Source organism: Abramis brama (assembly GCF_963993115.1).
Source record: "Abramis brama genome assembly, chromosome: 10".
Classification (NCBI taxonomy): domain Eukaryota; kingdom Metazoa; phylum Chordata; class Actinopteri; order Cypriniformes; family Leuciscidae; genus Abramis; species Abramis brama.
This window is the reverse complement of record NC_139972.1, coordinates 30,000,105-30,018,867: the sequence shown is the minus strand read 5'-3', so window position 1 is coordinate 30,018,867 and position 18,763 is coordinate 30,000,105. Positions and strand designations below refer to the sequence as shown.

Genomic DNA, 18,763 nt, shown 5'->3' with positions numbered 1-18,763 from the left:
CAACAGCATTGGTTTGCACCTCAACATTGCAATTATTAAAAACACCACTTTTATGTTATACAAAAGAAAAAAGGTCATACGGGTTTGGAATGGCATGAGGGTAAGTAAATGATCACCTGTTTGTTTTAGATCATCTTTAGAATCTTTGATAATGTTTTATCTTTTAACATTTACTTTAACCCTTAAACGCATACCTCGGGTCTTTAGTGACCTAGGACGTCATTCACTACCCCCCTCCTCATACATTTTTTTTTAAAAGTTAGACATCAACCTTCTTAGTATTCCTCAATCAATTCATTATTTACAATATAACAAGAAAAAAAAAAATACAATTATAAAATAATGCCTGTTTTTCCATTTAAAAAAAAAAACAATTTTATTAAGGGTCTCTTGCGACCTGAGGTGTTTAACAGTGCAAGTATATTTTTTTCTGCACAACAATAACTGAATCTTTGATGACTGAATAATTCACCTTTATTCCACAAGCAAGCAATGTCTGATACACAATGATGAAGTGACGTTTCACTCATAGTTACTGCAGGCAGAAAACAAAAGAATAGGACGTATCATCAGCAAAACTTGAAATGACTCAGTGATTTACTGTAGAGCAAGTACTGAACTTGATCAAATATTAGTTTCACTGTCACTTAATGATGGATCTGGTGAAGAAGCTGTCAGCTATGAAAATATTGATGTTGAAGATGTTGAAAATGATAGTTTTGAGAATATGTTTCGGGAATATGAGCCAGATGCTGAATGTACTGGGAAATGAGCTCTGATGAGGACAGTGATGATGGTATAAAACATCTGCTCAAACTGAACCCTTCCAAGCTCCAAAATGTAACAAACTATGCTTTATTTTATTCTTCTGTAATTGTTACCCTAATATCAGGAGAGTTTTATATTATCGTGACAGGCATAGATCCATCAGTGTTAGATATAGATTTGGGTCACTAAAGACCCGAATATGTAATAATGATTGGCAAAACATTCATGCATTTAACGGTTAATATTACCAATAAATAGAATTGGTTTTACCAACTTCCTGTAATGATGTGATCATTTGACATCCATATGTTAAGTCCACCTGGCTCAAGGTGAAGCAACATAATAGGGGAGGCCACACATGGAACTCAATTTAACAAATAAACATTTCATAGAAAATAAGTCAAATCAATAATACGACAACTCAAGAAATAAAGAAAAAACAATCTGGAACTCTCAAATGACATAGATACACATAAACACATACATACATACATACATACATACACACACACATAGATACACACAATACATACATACACATATGTATCTATCTATCTGGTCCTAAAAGGAAATTCAAGAGATTTCCTTCAAAAGTTTTTATAGTACTATAGCTCTATATTTCTGGAAAACATGTATTAGGCTAAAGTACAGAGGGAAAGGGGGACAGACAAAGAGCACATGGCATTAAAAAAACAGTATGTGTGCCATTTCTGGAAAGGATTGATGACTTTTGTCGGCGTTTCTGTATTTATCATCCTTTTGTTGCCTTTCTGTTGAGAAAGCAGCGGGAGGTTGCGCATACAAATGATAAAAAATGATCTGAGCATCTCAAATTCAGCCGATTCAGCCCGTGAAAACATAGCCTTGGTGTGAAACGAAGTAAGCGTGCAGGAAATCGAGGAGAAAACACGCCACAAACCTTTATGCATTTTTCACAATATACCTTTATTATCTTAATAAATACAAAAAAACAACAACACTGTGATGTTTAAAGAAACAAGTATTAAAAAAGACACTAAAATGCATTAGACATTAGAAATATCAATATTAATTTTGGTATGTTCTGTAAGTGACATCTTTGTCTTATGGACATTTAGTGTACCGGCACGTTTTCAGATGGAAGAGAAAGTAATGGAAAACCACTGTCGACAGGGCCAAAAAGGAAGAGAGAGCATAGCAATCCATCAGGTACAAGGGGTGGAGAAACGTTTCAATAGCGAACATGGAATGAACTCTCTTACGTGAGGATGCATATGAATATATACATTTATACACACCCACATCAACACCACCGATATAGATGTAAAATCACCTGAGATACTCGTTCGCACCTCATTATTCCAGACTGCTGGACACTATAGCGTTGAAATGATGTGAATTCTGAGAGAAAGACGTGGATGGGAGGTCGGCCCGGTCTGGGAGAGCTCTCCTCAGTAACGTTGTACAAAAACGAAGACGGAAATAACGAAAGAAAACAGTCGTTTCACCAGTAACTCCTGAAGATTCCACAGTAAAAAATATCCTTTTTTGAGCAGCCTTTTGTACATTTTGTTTTTATAATATATTTATATATGTAAAATTTCATCAAGCGAAAAGAACCAACTGGGCTGTTCGGTAAACGTACTGTATGTAGTGGCCGAAGACAGTGGAAACGTTTTCTGGAGGTCTGATTGACATTTTACACCACACCGAGGACGTGAAAAAATAAATAAAAAAATCGCACGACCACCACGCATTAGCGATTTTGTGGGAAATATTGGCGTATTTTTGCGAAGTCAAAGGCAAAATGTTATTGGCTTTAGCTCGATACAGCCATTTTGAGACTTCCGCATGTGATTACAGGACAAATATCTGAATCAATATACCAATGAATGTGGATTTGTTTATGGATCCTAGTGATTAAGTGCCCTGCATAGGTAAAGTAGAACCTGAAAACAAGGCTTTGGGACATCGTCAGAAATATAAAAAACAAGGTACATTAAGTGCTCAAAAAAAATAAAAAATAAAAAAAAATATCGAAATTAAGTTACCTGACTTCATTCTCCACTCGTGATCTGAGACGTACGCAGAATCTCAAGACAAGCACGGGATCATAACGTCTACAAAACCTCTCTAGAGTAAGGCAGAAGCCTTACGGGAAGGCAGGGGCGTTGTATTGTTCATATGGCTTTTAAATTACTCGCGTTTCAAGTGCTTGTAATCAAATTTTGAGTGGAGATAAAAAAAATAAAAAATAAATTAAAAAGCCCAATTATCTTGCAAGTTAAAAAAACAATGCACCTCCAAACATTAGCCATGTTGGTGTCTATTAATTTTGCTATGCTCAGATGGACCAAATGAAATAGGCACAATACTAAATGCAAAACAAAAGCAAGCGGCAAACGGTGAGCCAGGGAAGAGGCAAAGTTGGTACCTGTAGTCCAGTGTAGTTCAAAGATCTGGCCTAAATATATACCAATTGGACCAAGTGGACTAGATTGAGTAGTATTAACTAGTAGGGGTAGCTGGATGTGTTGAAAAGAGAACCACTTAGAAGAAATTTCCCTGCAAACAGTTTCCGAACCCATCTCGGTCTATTTCCAGCATGGAAAGGGTCTGGTTCCTCTCGCAGGAAAGTTTGTAACTCGTTTCGTCAGAACTGTAAGTCTTTCCGCCAGCATAGACTCAGGCATCTCTTAATATATCTCTGTACATGGTTATATATTTTCTTATCTCTAGTTACAGTACAGAAACTCCCCTTCACATTTCTTTTCCTCCAATTCTTCATGTCAGCAGGAGCCATGGTTTTGTGCTTATCACCAAAATTGCAGTGCAAAAGAAAATAATTAATTATAATAATTATTATAATGACAACAATTAATTCATGAGAAGTATTAACAAATGATGGATGACAACATAATTTCTATGGCACCACAGCCCATCAATTCACATATCATACAAACGACCAACAGCGTAAGAGGGAGGAGAGCGCAGAAACAGAACTCGGCTTGCATAGCAATGCAATAACAATAATGTCATTTTCAATCTCCGATGTCAAGAATATATTTACAGGAAACTCGATTTCCTTTCCGCAAGTTCACCAAAGCTGGGTGGCCTTCCATTGTTTTTCTTTTTTCTTTTTTCACCCCTAACATTTTCTTTTTCTGTGAATGAAGAGTTAAAGGAGGAAGGTGAGGGATGTTGCGGATCTTGTGGGTTGCATGTCCATCTTTACATCACATTTACAGTTTGTCCTTTTCATCTTTTTTTTTCTTTTTCCCCCCTTCTTCCTTCTGATGCTTCACGAGTCCACTGCACCAAGCAGGTGAGGCATTTCCAGAACAGATAAAGGCATTCTTCAGTTTCCATCCAAAAGGCTCACTCTGTAAACAATAAAAAGTGAACATGCAAGTCAGTTTTGAAAAATGTAAAAATAATGAAACATTGATTGATCCCCTTAGTTTCATATTCACTGTCCGAATTTAAGAAACTGAAAAAAAAAAAAGAAAAGAAAAAAAAACCTTTTTGTTGCTTGTTAAAGGAGAACTTTTAACATTGAGCTCATTTTTTTGTAAGTTTGGAGTGCTGTCAATACAGAGAACAACGACAAAAATCGGTGTTGCCTACACCGTGTTATCCTCTTTTTAAAACTTGCACCCTGTTGACTTCAATGGGGCAAGTTTTAAACCTGCTTTTAGCCTCTTAACATCCTTGATGTGTCATCACAAGTGCCCAGCCAATGTGAGTGATTCCTTCAGAGTGAACACGGGTGAATCTGACTGCAGTAGATGTGAAAGATATGAATAGAAATGATGTTATTTCAGCCACCGGAGTTCTCCTTTAACTTGTTAGTGCTTTACTACTTCCATGCACCTTTGATATTGAAGTTATGCCAGAATAACCTATTCAGACTCACATAACTCTCCAGAGTACTGCGCGTTGGTCCCCATGTAGCTGCTTTCACCCTGCTCTGTGGTGGAGCGCTGGTGCTGTCCCCTCGTCCCTTCTCCTTTCCGAGGACCCGTTGACCCTTTAGAGGAGGCCGTCCCAGACGAGCTGTGGCCCCCGGGGGATGGGAATGACGGTTTGTTGTATGGCAATATGGCCTCTTCTGAAAACGTACAAAATATCCAAACCATACATTTATTTTTTTGCCTTTTTCCAGCTTGGAATATGTCCATGATTGGTTTCTCTCTGACTAATACTGAGGTGACCAACTCTTGCCAGCTTTGACCGAACTGTACTCATTAGCAATACGTTCAGACGGCTAAACGTATCTCCACACCAAAGTTTAAGATGAAAATGAAGACATATGAGACCAAACCAGACGGGTTGCCCAACCCACATCCCCCTCTGTGTCAAGCCAGATCCAGGCCTAGCTCTTTATGCTTCGTTTGGGATGGAAACCCAGAATGGTGGATCCTAATGATCAGACAGGCACAGATGGAGCTCGGCTTCACTGCAGCGTGTGTGTATACAGTGAAAAATGAGGGCTGGAACGATTAGAGTACATCTGTGCAGCTAAGTGTGCCTCCTGTCTGCTGGTTCCTGGAGAAGACCAGTGTTGGCCATGGAAGAGCTCACTAAGAGGGGGAGACAAGGCAATCTGTTTGCTCCAGCTTGGCCTCCTTACAGCAGGGACCGTAAATGAATGCCAAGGGTCCACAGCTGGCGCTGTCAAACATCTGCCTCTGATGACCACGATAGCAAGATAATATTTTACAGACCTGCTCTGCTGAATTAAGAGCTTGTTTACTGTGTCAGGCTGATTTAACTCATGTGGACATGTAAGATCAGGTTCAGTTCTTTCATAAAAATGTTTGTGCGAAAGGAAAAATTCTGATGCCCATTAATGCTGAAGACAAGGTCCAGGCTGGTTAGAGATAGTTTGGTGCTGGTCTAGTTGGTGAACTTTTCAAATTTTGGAAGTTGGATGACCAAAATGTCTTAATGGACAAGCTGGTTGACTAAGGAATCTTGGTGCTGAAGATCAATTTCAGACTTAAATTGGTTAGCACTAGTTTGGTAGTGGCCTAGGCAACTTCCTGAAGAGTTTAACTCCAACCTACTTGACTAGAAGTTTCTAGTAACCTTAATTAGCTGGTTCTTCAGATGTGCTAATTAGGGTTGGAGCTCAGCTCCAACTCCTGGCCCTCCAGGAGCAGGATTGGAATAACTGGTGAACAGCATGATTGTGCTAGTTTGGATCCTTGGAAGTTGGCTGACCAAAATTATCCTGCTGGTTGACTAAGGAAATATTGGTGCTGAAATTGGTTAGCACTAGTTTGGTGTTGTCCTAGCCCAGGGGTGTCCAATCCTGTGCATTGAGGGCCACCTTCCTGCACTCTTATCTGTTCTAAGAAATCCTGAAGATATTGATTAGCTGGTTTGGATGTATTTAATCAGGGTTTGAGCTGAAATAGCCTAACTAGTATCCACTGCTAGGAACCAGTATCCACAACCTAACACTGATTCTCCTTTATGTCTCAATTTAAGACCCCAAACTGTCAACAGAGCTCTGGCATACATTCATGGAAAACTATCCATCGTCCTACCTGAAACATGGCCATTTTTCTGTCCTCTTCTGCTCTCCTCTCCTCTCTCTATGGATCCCAGTCTGTCCTGGGCTTGTCGGTGGCGCTCCAGTGAGGTTCGGGCCTGCCGGTCCAAGGAACACTTCATCTCCTCCAGGCCCATAATGGGTTGCCTCTCCAAGGAGGAAGCTTTGCGGTCAGAGGGGTTGGGCAAGTTCCTCGCCCCCTGGACGCGAGCTGTCTGGCAGGGTGGAGGCTCTGGTGGTGGAGGCAGATCTGGGATAGAAGCAAGAAGGACCATGTGAATTCAAAGTGCAGGAACAGCATTTCCATAGTACATTATGCATTTATCATAATTTGACAGTAGGTGTCTTTTATAGCTACATAAATGGGCTCAAAGGGGTAACATTGATTTCATTCTATTTGATAAATGATTTTAATGGCTTGGATATTTCTAAATGCATTTGCTTATGACCCCATCTGTCTCCTTTAACCAATGTTGACTACTACATTAAAGGGATAGTTCACCCCAAAATGAAAATTATCCCATGATTTACTCACTCTCAAGCCATCCTAGGTGTATATGACTATCTTCTTTTAGACGAACACAATCAGAGATCTATTAAAAAAATATCCTGGCTCTTCCAAGCTTTATATATAAAAAAAATATTTAGTTTGAACCACGAGAGGCGTCTAAGCTTACACTACTCCTACATCTTACGTCATACATCGTGTCAGGGGTTACTCTTGTGGCGCAAGTCGACTTGCATAGGCTGTCTGCTGAAAGCTAGCTATTTTAGTTTATAAAGTTATAAATATGGATTTTTTCTTACAAAATCTAATTTCTTCGCTCCAGAAGGCCTTTATTAACCCCCTGGAGTCGTATGGATTACTTTTTTGATAAATGCACGCACTTTTTTGGGCTTCAAAATATTGGCTCCCATTCACTACCACTATAAAGCTTGGAAGAGCCAGGATATTTTTTAATAGATCTCTGATTGTGTTCGTCTAAAAGAAGATAGTCATATACACCTAGGATGGCTTGAGGGTGAGTAAATCATGGGATAATTTTCATTTTTGGGTGAACTATCCCTTTAATACAACAAAGCATGCAAGGGTGATCTGTAATCTAGTGTAAACCATGCTTTGGTATTATCTGTTAATTTAAAACCGGACTAAAGTTCACCATCAGCGCTGGCATCGCGGCGGTGTGGGGCAGTGCCAGGGCCTTTGTGTTTACGGGTGGGCCTCGGCGCCCGCTGGTGACCAAGGCTGTGTGTGCCCACCGTACTTCCATCTGTGGAAAACGGGCTAGCGGGACGAGGTCTATGGTGTAGACCTTTATCTGCAGTGAGCAAAGAAAGAACCGTGGTTAGCCCGTAATGTTATCGAAAAGCTAGAGATGGAAAACGAATTTTGAGAGAAAAGCATGGCATGTTGCTCAGAAGTAGGGCGGACAGCTTGTTAGTTCGATTCAGAAGCAGCAGAATCAATCAGTACATTTCATTTCTATTGCGCAGCCTGTTGGAGAAAAGGTTTAGGATTGTGAAAGTGGGTTCTTGAATATCTGTGGATGAAGTCCTAAATAATCAAGATTATTATAGAGTCAGAAAGAGGCACAAAGTCAAACCTGAAGTACATAAAAGAATCTGAAGACATAAGCGCTGGATCTGTCCCCAGTTAATTAATTTGCTCGCAGTGTAAACTGAAAGCATAGAACCAAAACCCTGCTAAGTGAAAACAGTCGTCGCCAAAACCCACCAAGCAAATCCATAAAGATGTTAGTATTTGCACCATGCCGCTTTCAAAAACCCTTCAGATAAAAGCAAGAGTTCACCGGCGTAAAATCAGAAAGCAGAAAAGAAGCATCATTCTGTTAAGATTGAGCCATTTTGCAGTCAACAAACACCAGACTTCCAGTCTCGAATTCCTTTGTTTCCTCCAAACCGACCTCTCTTGCTCAGGCTGGTGCCGTCCAGACGGTAACCAGCCTTGTCTGCGGCCGCCACCAGGGCTCGTGCAAAGCTGCAATGGGTGAAGAGTGAGCCGTCAGAGGAGCTGCCGGCACTAGACCTCCTGCTGGAGAAGTTTCTGTCATCATCTTCTGAAGCCGAGCCCCAACCGTTCACCATCGAGCCTGGAGGGGAGCGGCCGCATGGGCGTTAGATTGACTAGGTTTTCTAGTTTATTGTTTTCCAGAAAAACAGGATGTATACGCTGAGACAGGATATATGCTTTAGTAATATGTACACACTAATAAGTTATTGATGCCTTCATGAAGGCGAATGGAAAAATGCATTTATAATCAGAATAATATTGTATAATGGGGCTTTGGATGTGTGCTGGGAATGATTATCCTCTCATCTGAATAAAGATGAGCACAGGTGAGTTATGTTTGACAGGAGATGCGTCAGCCACCTTCAAAATTATAAGGTAGTCACTGTTATGAAACTAATAGCCACAACAAAATGGCTGAGTAGGGTAGATTTACAGAATACAGAATACTAAAACATTAATGTCATTTAATATTACCCAAGCAGTTTTATTTTTTTTTGGGTTCACTAATCTGAGCTGTTCTGGCTTTTTTTTTTTCTCAAGTAACTTGTCCTGCTTTCATCCTGCATATAAACTCACACCAGCCACTTGACTACACATCACGACCTCACTTCCTTTTGATTGCTCTGATGGGAAGGAACGCACGCACCTGCACACGGCCTGAGGTGAAGCAGCTGATATCTCACACAGAAACACGCAGCATGATCAAAGCAACCACACGGTTACGTGCTGTTCCTCTTCTTTGGCACTTGTCAGATTTATGGCATGGATTTTTTTTAGATTGATAGCAACCCGGCACAAACATCCTCAGGGAAGATGATGTGAGATGGCGCGACTATTGTTTAATGATCCGAGAGTAAAGTTAAGAGGGTTACAATGGTTACTGGTGTTGCCTGGGTAACATTTTTATAGTTTCAAGTATGTCTCAAGATTCAACATTGAGCTAATTAGGTCTCGGTGACAGATTTGTAGCCTAGGTCTTGGTGACACTACAAACACTGTAGTGCTTTCAAAACATTATCTAGTTTTTCTTTAAGGGTTTAAAAAAAATGCAGCTTTAAAGGCCCCCTGAAATTAAATTTTAAGTTTTTTAGATTTTAGTATGAATATGTTAGCCTTAAAGTTATGAATAAGCTGATATTCCAAAACAATGACAAAATTCGATTTAGGAGATAAAAGCATTCAAAACATAGTCTCTCACTTCCGCTAAAATGGATCACGGATTTTTATGACATCACAGCGGACTTCAGCTTCTCATCACATCTTCTGTCCAATCAAATGCTCTATAGAATCTAAAATGCCCAGCCACCTACTGTATGCTATAAATACCACCTGGCCAAAGCGACCAAATTTATTATTCACACCTCTACTATTGAATCCATCGTATCATCAGCGCTCGGATTCGCTTCCATGGTGCTGTTAAGTACGACTAGCAGTACTTAAAACTAAACGCTTTTGGCTATTTGAAAAGGGGGAGGAGCCAATCAATATGTCCCGCCTTAGCTTCCTGTTTCAGTGGAAATTACGTCAACGCATCAAACAAAGCTGTGCGTTCCAAGGCACTTCAGTGGACATTTAAAAATTATTTATTAATAGTACTACTATAAAATAGTTTATTAGAAAATACTACTACTAATATTTTTTATTATTATTATTTATTATTATCAATGAAATTCTGTAACACTATATTTATACTGTAAAGTAAATACTGCTTGTTGCTAGCATATAAAACCCTAAAAAAATATTATAATACCTGCAAATATAACAAAGATTTTCAAAGCACCAACATACATTTTGTGTTTCTCTTGTCTAAAAGAAAAAATAGTAGGATGCAGACAAAAAAAAAAAGACAAAAAAAAGGAAAACTCTTTCTGGCAGTCTCTTCCTTTGAATTTCCTCAGAAACTGCATATGGCTTTGTTTTGCAAAAAAAAAAAAAAAGTTGAGTCCCTCGAGACTGCATATAATGAATTGAATGTGCTGGCAGAGGCAGAGGCAGGTACAGAGCTCCACATCAGAAGGGACGGCTCCTGCAGAATACCTGCACTACGTCTCAGCGCCTCCTGCCTCCTCCAGAGACGACATCCCCTCTAACAACCAGCCACCTAAAACAGATCCCTGAAAATACCAAGCTTTCACTCTTCGCCATATAATAATGCTGGCAGCTGCAAAACAATAACCGTTCTCCGTCCAAAATACATTCAAGTTCGCAAACCCAAATGTTTTTATACGGCGTGGCGTACCATGAAGAGAACTTCCCACAAATTGCTGCTAATTTGGAGTTGGCAGTCACAAACGGCAAACGTTTTGAAGCTACACTACTGTAGCTACTATAATTATGGAGCTAATAAAAAATTTGACATGGTTTTTGAACATTTTATGGATTCGAAAAAGGCTTTTTTTGACTGTCAGAACGTTTCGCTGAATAATACACAGTTAATATTCACAGCTCAGCTAAATATAGTTGTAAAACTCATCCAACACCCTGCTGCCACTAAAGCTGATTTACACTGCCCTGAGCCCTCATCTGCATATCATTAAGCATCGTAATCATTCCCCTTGACAAGTAGGCGGAGACGCCCGCCTCAGGACACGTGACCTCGCGATCTGCAGTTGGTGCAAGGGTTTATGGGAGCGGAGTGGAGCAGGACAGTGAGCTCACTGCTCACATTACAACTCCTATAAAACATCCTCTCTATTTCACAAACTCACTGATCTGCTGAGGGTTGTGCATGCAATAAATAATCAAGCACAATAAAGAAAAATATGTTCCAGTGATCTTTATTCCTCCTTAACTAAACTGCCTAAACCACCCATCCATCCATAAAATAATAATGCATACGTCTTGGCCTGATTAGAGGAGCAACACTGTCCCATTTTGCCTCAGTCCTGTGGTAAATTAGAGAACAGAGGGCTTTTAGTTTCTAACCACGCAATGTCATACCCTTCACGTGTCCCTTATGACAGACGGCCCATAAAACCCTTTCAATAAGTTGTAAAATGGAAATGGTGCCTCCTGTCTTCAATGGGGAAATGGAGCCCTGAACGTGAGACTTATTCAAAATCTTCATGGGAAACCGGAAGCAATGAGGGTTGTGATTGAGTAAAATCATTTGTTTCAATTTCCTAAGTTTCTTTACTCCCCCCTTTTTTAGTCTTTTAGTCTATCACTCCTCATTATGGTGATCACAGTTTATCCCCAAATGCCTGAACAAACGCGGCCATTTTCAGGTGAGGTGAAAATAAATACAGCATGACAATGACAAACAAATACAGCTATTTACAGACAAGCAGAGCAAAACAGAGTATTTTACCATGCTAGTACAAACAAAGCCATCACATGCGGTACACATGTGAATAAACCACAACCGCTTCCCATGTAAAACATCAGTAGTACAATCTCAAAGTGCCCGCTGGACTGACATATGCTGCTTTTAGATTAGAGATCAGTACCTCTGTTTTATTGTCTTATCTTTACACGCACATTCTGTTGAATTGTAATTTGATATGTGAGTAGATCATATCGTTCGGTGTCTCTGACCAAATGGACTGCATTTTAATTAACTTTTTTAATAATAATAAAAAAAAAAAGAGCCACTTTTTTTTCTCTACCTTCCATGCTGGGTTCAAACTGAGTCCTGAAATGATTTAAGAGAGATAGAAATCCCAGATTATGAGGACAACGGATGGGATAATGAGCAAATGAAATGGCCACCCCTGCAGTGCTTAGAGTACATGCAGTGAAAGAACACAATCTGCACTGGACATCTAACTGTGCACAAAACTGAACACTGTTTAAAGGTTTAGATAAGGGCTTTATGCTTGTTTTAAAGAAATTCTTCATGTTCTTTCAAAGGAAAAGTTCATAGAATTGATTACAGAAGTTAATTACAAAAGTGCACAAAAATTTACGCTTACCCGTAATAGAGCTGTCCAAGTTGTCCATGCTGGAGCCTGGTGTGTGTTCGATGCCCCTAATTGATGGCGACATCTCGTATCCTTCATCCTCCTCCTCATCGTCGTCTTCGTCAGGGAGGTCTGTCTCGATATCGGACACTAGGGTGCTGGAGATGTAGCCCACGGGCGGCGCGGGGGCTTGGGGCGGGTAAGGCCCACCCTGCATGTGCCTGCGGAGAATTCCAAAGTCAAACGTGAACATATCTTTTGCATAACCAAGCAATAGCTTCAAGGGTTGTCAGCTGGAGACAAAAGGTGTCAATGAGCGACAAGCCCAGACAAAAGAGAAATGCGTGGGGTGTGCTGTCTGTCAGGCGAAATGTGTTTTTCCTAGAACATTCCTTGTCATCTCTCCGATGAATTGGGACAATTCGGCTAATTCAGCAGTGCCATGGTTTGCATGCTAACACAATGACCTACTAATTGCAGCTTGAAGAGTATACAATGGCAACCACCACAGGCATGTCTTTGCTGTGGCTGTCACCCACTAGACAGCTAGGTTCGATGACAGCCCCACTGTGTCTATATATATGTGGATCGTGTGTGTTTGTGCAGTGCTTCTGCTTTGATGCGGTCTGTGCCAAGATTCGGATATAATTATGGGCTCTCCTCAGTCGTCAAAAACGCACTATGAGCAACATTCTCATTATGGCGGTAACATGACATCTTCCTCCTGACAAGTGGAGGCCGTTCCCTTACAGTGCCGACTGTAATAAGCGGAAGTCGATTTATCTTGGACAGACAGGTTGAAGCATGGGTTTAGCATGGGGGCTTTATAAGAATGCTTTACACAGTCTGGGCTGGACGACTATGAATTGTTCTCATATTTAATTCAGCTGCATTCACATTTTTTTTCATTTAATATCTTGCATTTATTGAAAACTACTAACAAATGCGGTGTAATAAAATGGGGTGCAGTGCTAGATATGTTAAAAAAAATAAAATAAAAATAAATAAATCAGATCTTCAAAGTTAAACAGCTATTTTTTTGTTGTTGTTGTTTTTACATTTGCATTTGATGCCTCTAGTGCAGAGGTATCCCAAAAAATGATTAGATTTTTTTTTTTTATTTTTTTTTTTTTATCAAATTCATTAATATGATACATTTCAAAACAAAAATGATTTAAAAAAAAAAAAAAACATAATAATAATAAAATAAAAAATGCCACCGGATCCTGATTTCGGCATCTCTGCTCTAGCGGTAAAACAATTCACCTTTAACTCAGATCTTACCAAGCCTGTTTAGCCATGTCCAACTGGTAAGCGCGGGTTAACTCATCTAGGTGGGCTTGGAGCATGGGCTGTATTTCTTCACGTGGGGATGGGCTCAGTGTGGCTGTGGACTGTTTGCCAAAGGAAACTGCTGCAGGGGAGGAGGCCACACCCCTTATGGGAGGAGTGGGCACCCGTTCTTCCTCTTCCTCCAGCTCATCCTCTAAACCCTGATGGAGGTATGTCTGCACTGGCAATGGCGGGCCCCAACCATCACTATCATATCTGGAACAAAAGACAGAAACAAAATGAAAATGGACCGCAGACGAGTCCCTGTGGCACCCCACTACCAGTTGTGTGTTAGGCATGACTTTTTTTTATTTAAATGTCAGTCTAGTCAACAGTTATGGATATCATGAGACTCAGGTTTAACAGCATTGTGGTAATGGTGTAAATATTAGGTTAAATGCAAAAAATCTAAAGGGATTTTCACAGCTTTACTTGATCTTTAATACAGGCTGATCTAGCAGAACAACTTTGCTTTTTATTTCCCAGAACTGTGCTTAGACATGCTGAAATAATACATGTCATAAAGCCAACATTCATTAGAGGAATTTGTCAGTGCACATCCCGTAGGACATAACAGTTTTAATCTGAAGCCATTAAAAGACAGTGGCGAGATTTACAGCGTAGAAGACTACTCATTTGCCAGAGAGCCTATTAAGCTGGATGACTCTCCGAGATGGAAATTAACAGGGTTGAAAGGCAAGCACACCTCTCGAGAAGGATATTTAATTTGTATCACCACCTTCATGTTTTCTTTTAACTGTACAGATGGGCTGACGCTGATGTCAGACCAGAGTGGAGAGTCATCAGTGGCGAAAGTATATTAAAAGTTGCTGAGCGTGAACAGTTTGTCAAACAAGGTTTTAAGATTATCACACACTAGCAAAATTATTCCATCTATTTATAATGGACAACAAATAATAATTTATTACTATTATTATTACTCATAATTTAGTGCTAGCCGCTTAATTAACTCTCTGAGGAATAAATAAATACCATTAGTGGATTTATAGATGGTATTAGCTAGCAAGAATGAGACTTTGAACAGTTTCCTATGCACATCCTGGCCGTTTTTATTTCAAACTTGATGGGGGAAATTCAATGCTCAATTACATGGATCATCATCTCTAGATATTATAGATGTGACCATTGAATTTGCAGTGTGGATTGTCACTATTACTACTAAGAAGAGCCAAATGAGTGACTCAGGACCCTACCCTCCTCCATCATGGTGCTCTGAGGCGTAGTGGTCCATCTCCGTGCCTGGAAGAGGGTGGATAGGTGGGGGAGGCAGTGGAACGTTTGCCCAGTTGGAGCCATTCATCTTGGAGGGCTTGGCGTTTGCTTTGGTCTTCTTCTTCTTTCCACCTTTCCCGCCTACAACAGCAAAAAGTTGGAGATATTAGTTAGAACTTGTACACAGAATGGTGTCACGTGATTTGGCAATTTCCATGTTTTCACCCTAAAAAAAACAACTGATTTATTCCCCACATAATGTGTGCTTGAAATTCTCTATACTAAGTGAAGGCTGTTGCAAAGCCAATGTCAAATGCAATTGCTTGTATTTTAGCATGTACAACTCCTCTTTGCACAACTTCTTTCAAAATGTTCTGAGCCAACACAGCCATAAAAAGCTATCTCAAGGCTGTGTGGTAAAAGAAACAGTTCACAGCATGTCAATGTCTCAAAGACTCAAAAAAAGAAATTACTGAAAAAAACCCTTTGACCTCCTTTTTACCACAGCTGTCATTCATGTAACTTTCTGGAATATCTTTGTTTGCAACTCTAGTTCCATTCTATGAGTATGCCCTTCATTTTATGTATGCTAAGAAAAGAAACTACAGAGAAAGAAACAGAAATGTGTGAAAGCTGGAATGAATAAAGGCTGTTGAACTTGAATATGACGCGCACACACAATCTCCCAGGACAAAAGATTTGGCAAATGACAAACTTGCCCAAGAACCAGTACATAGGATAGTAATTAATCACCCTTCTGTCACAATCTAATTAACAAAACCATCTAAATGTAACGGCCATCAATGCCAGATGAAGACATTTGGGACGAGGAAGTGATGTATATGCGTGTCCTCCACAGAGTACATGCAGAGGCGGCAGGATTCATTACTGTAAATTATTAATGCCGCCGCTGGCAAACTCGACGTGACCAGTGCTTTGGCACGTGTTGCCAGATCCTCCCGTGTTTCAAGCCAGGCATAAAATAGCTGAGGCTGATGGAGTCAGACGCACGGCCAAATGCAAATGGGAGGGGGGACCTTCACTGGCAGCACTTGTACTGTATGGGATCCTATCTGTCATCATCTTCCTCTGTCTGCCAATGGCCTCTAATCGTCCCTGCCGCCTCAAAATGTTCCGATTCAAGCAACCCTGTGGGTTCAAACATCATGTTATTTAATATGATGCCAGGACTTTGACAGGGCTGTACATTAAGTCTAAAAAACTCTTTATAAAAGCCATGTTGAATCACATTCAATGGCTATGAAAAGACCTGGATCCTAAAGGAATATTCCACCCAAAAATGAAAATGATCATGTTGTTCCAAAACCATATGACTTTCCTTCTTCTGTGGAACATAAATAAATTTGAAGAATTGTGCTGGTCAATAAGTTGAATTAAACACTGGTCCCTGTGAATAGTACTTCACGATTTTATAGTACTTTAGGATTAGTCTGTCCCAATTTTGAGTAATTTACTGACATTAAATAACTAGTGGTGCAATGAGAATCATTCTTTTAAATATTTTCAAACAACTGGTCTAGTCAGTTCACAAAACCCAGTTCAGATCGGATTTTGTGAACTGGCTGTGAACTGGCAAATGGCTAAACCGTTTGATTATTAGCTGATCCAGTTCACAAAATGGTGTCTAAGAGATTAGGATTTAAATGAATGAAATGAATTGATGAAAAACATAAACGGAAATATTAATGTAAACTATATGCAAGTAATACTAAAATAAGAGATTGTTACTGAATAAATGTGTGTTCCTCAAAGTTTAGAAACTTTGGTTCACATTTATTGTGCAGTAAGAAGAACATGCTTTAAAAAATTGTGTGTGTTGAACTGAAGAAAGTCATACAGGTTTGGAATTAGTGTTTTCAAAATTTCAGGGTGCACTGTTCCTTTAAGAAAAGCAAAAATGAGTAAGAAAGAACACGAATGCTATAAGATGAGTACTGTAGCTATGCACAGTTTATGGCAGATTTGTCATACGGAAGCTGACGTTTATGATACTCTCGGCAGCCGGCCTATTAGAGAGTGTTCTCTTCGCCGGAACTTCTCGCTGACGGTGCGCTATTGTTCCGGCGGGCGAGGGAAAGCGGGAGGCATTAGGAGTCTTGCGGAGGGATGGAAGTGTCAAACGAAGATGAATAAAGCATGCCAGTAATAAAAAAAATAACAACAGGCTAGAGGCAGAAGAGGCAGAAGTGGCTGGAGTGGGGGGAAGTAATTGGGTTTCCTAATCGTTCCTCTGGGTGACGCGTGGCATCGGACAATAAATGGAGAGATGGCGTGATTACTCAATCACTCCCTCAGTTCCTCTCTCTCTATCTCTCTCTCTCGCCTCCTTTCTTTCTCCCTCTTTGTTGAGTAGAGGGCATCAATAATGTAAACGAGTCTCTGCTGAGGAGTCGGGGCAGCTCCTGAAATTACCAATGTAAGAAATGTGAGGAAAACAGAAAGGAAGGGTCCTGTGAGGGAACAGTGACTCGACTGACAAACATGAGGTGGCTTTCTGAACTAGGCCGAATCAGGCCGGATCAGAGGCGACGGAACTTGGCTGTATTTCATAACTTGAGGTTCCGCACCTTTAACACATCAATGAGAGTTTGCTCAACTCAGATCTGTCCTATCTTGTATAACGGATTATGATCTAATTGTATGCTATGGTGGGAAAAGGGAGTAAATAACAGTATTCGAAAATAATTTGCTTTTAATGGGGCAGTACAAATGCTTTATGGCTTTTCTATTACAGGGAAATGCATGTGTTTTTGATTACGACAAGAACGTTTTTCACAAAGGAAGCTGTGAATTTTGGCTCTCAAAACAGCAGTGAATATGGGTGAAACGTGTTTTACTGTTTTCGCTCTCCTTCAACACTTTTAAATTAATTAAAAACCTGCCTTGACATCTATAATAGGAGATCAGATGCTAAAAGTGAAGTGATTCCTGATATAAAATTAAACTCAAGCTCTGAAAAGATGAACAGGTTCTGTGTGGAAAAATGCCAATTCACTGGGATCAATATCGAAAGTTCAAATATTTCAGAATTATTTTGGGATAGTACGCCAAAATGAACCGCAGCAAACAAATGAAGTACATATGTTTGCTTGGAAACAATCAAGCGTAATCTTTGGAAATGCTTATTTGCTCAGCTTTTCCTCCTATGTGAAACTGTCTTAACATAACCAAAAAATGAATTCAGTAAAAAACTATGAAATATACAGTATAATCTCGAACTTTTACACTACCGTTCAGAAGTTTAGGGTCAATTTGAACACTTTTATTAATACTTATTTAATGTTTTTTATACTTGTATTATTTGATACATTTATTCTATATACATCTTTTTTTTTTTTTTCACTAGCATTAAATTGATCAAAAGTGACAGTATTTATATTGTTGCAAAAACATTTTTTTATATTTTTTTTATATTAAGCAGCACAACTGTTTTCAGCACTGATAATAAGAATAAATGTTTCTTGAACAGTAAATCAGCAAATCAGAATGATTTCTGAAGGATCGTGTGACACTGGAGTTATAGCTTCTGAAAATTCTAATGAAATTTTTTCACAATATAGGTGACCCTGGATCACAAAACCAGTCACATGTTGCACGGGTATATTTGTGGCAATAGCCAACAATACATTGTATGGGTCAAAATTATCGATTTTTCTTTTATGGCAAAAATCATTAGGATATTAAGTACAGATCATGTTCCATGAAGATATTTAGTAAATTTCCTACCGTAAATATATAAAACATTTATTTTTGTGAGTGAATGCAGCACAGTCACGAACATAAATGAACAACTTTAAAGGCGATTTTCTCAATGTTTCGATTTTTTTGCACCCTCAGATTCCAGATTTTCAATAGTTGTATCTCGGCCAAATATTGTCCTATCCTAGCAAACCATACATCAATGGAAAGATTATTTATTCAGCTTTCAGGTGATGT

The 18,763-nt window shown here is 39.5% G+C and overlaps 1 protein-coding gene across 6 annotated transcripts in view; it reads right to left on the bottom strand.

Moving 5' to 3' along the window:
* Positions 1-1,696: 1,696 nt before the first annotated feature.
* Positions 1,697-18,763, bottom strand: part of robo2 (roundabout, axon guidance receptor, homolog 2) — a 200,008-nt gene continuing 182,941 nt past the window's right edge. For 4 of the 6 annotated variants that reach the window (XM_084126672.1, XM_084126673.1, XM_084126674.1 and 1 more), the window contains 8 exons: positions 14,788-14,947; positions 13,526-13,789; positions 12,254-12,462; positions 8,233-8,418; positions 7,468-7,626; positions 6,303-6,557; positions 4,664-4,858; positions 1,697-4,130 (listed from right to left, as the gene is read on the bottom strand). In XM_084126672.1, coding sequence (XP_083982798.1) covers positions 4,129-4,130; positions 4,664-4,858; positions 6,303-6,557; positions 7,468-7,626; positions 8,233-8,418; positions 12,254-12,462; positions 13,526-13,789; positions 14,788-14,947 — 1,430 coding nt within the window. In that variant the 3' untranslated portion in view covers positions 1,697-4,128. The remainder of the gene's footprint in view (positions 4,131-4,663; positions 4,859-6,302; positions 6,558-7,467; positions 7,627-8,232; positions 8,419-12,253; positions 12,463-13,525; positions 13,790-14,787; positions 14,948-18,763) is intronic. The other 2 variants (XM_084126677.1, XM_084126676.1) reach the window with 1 other exon arrangement.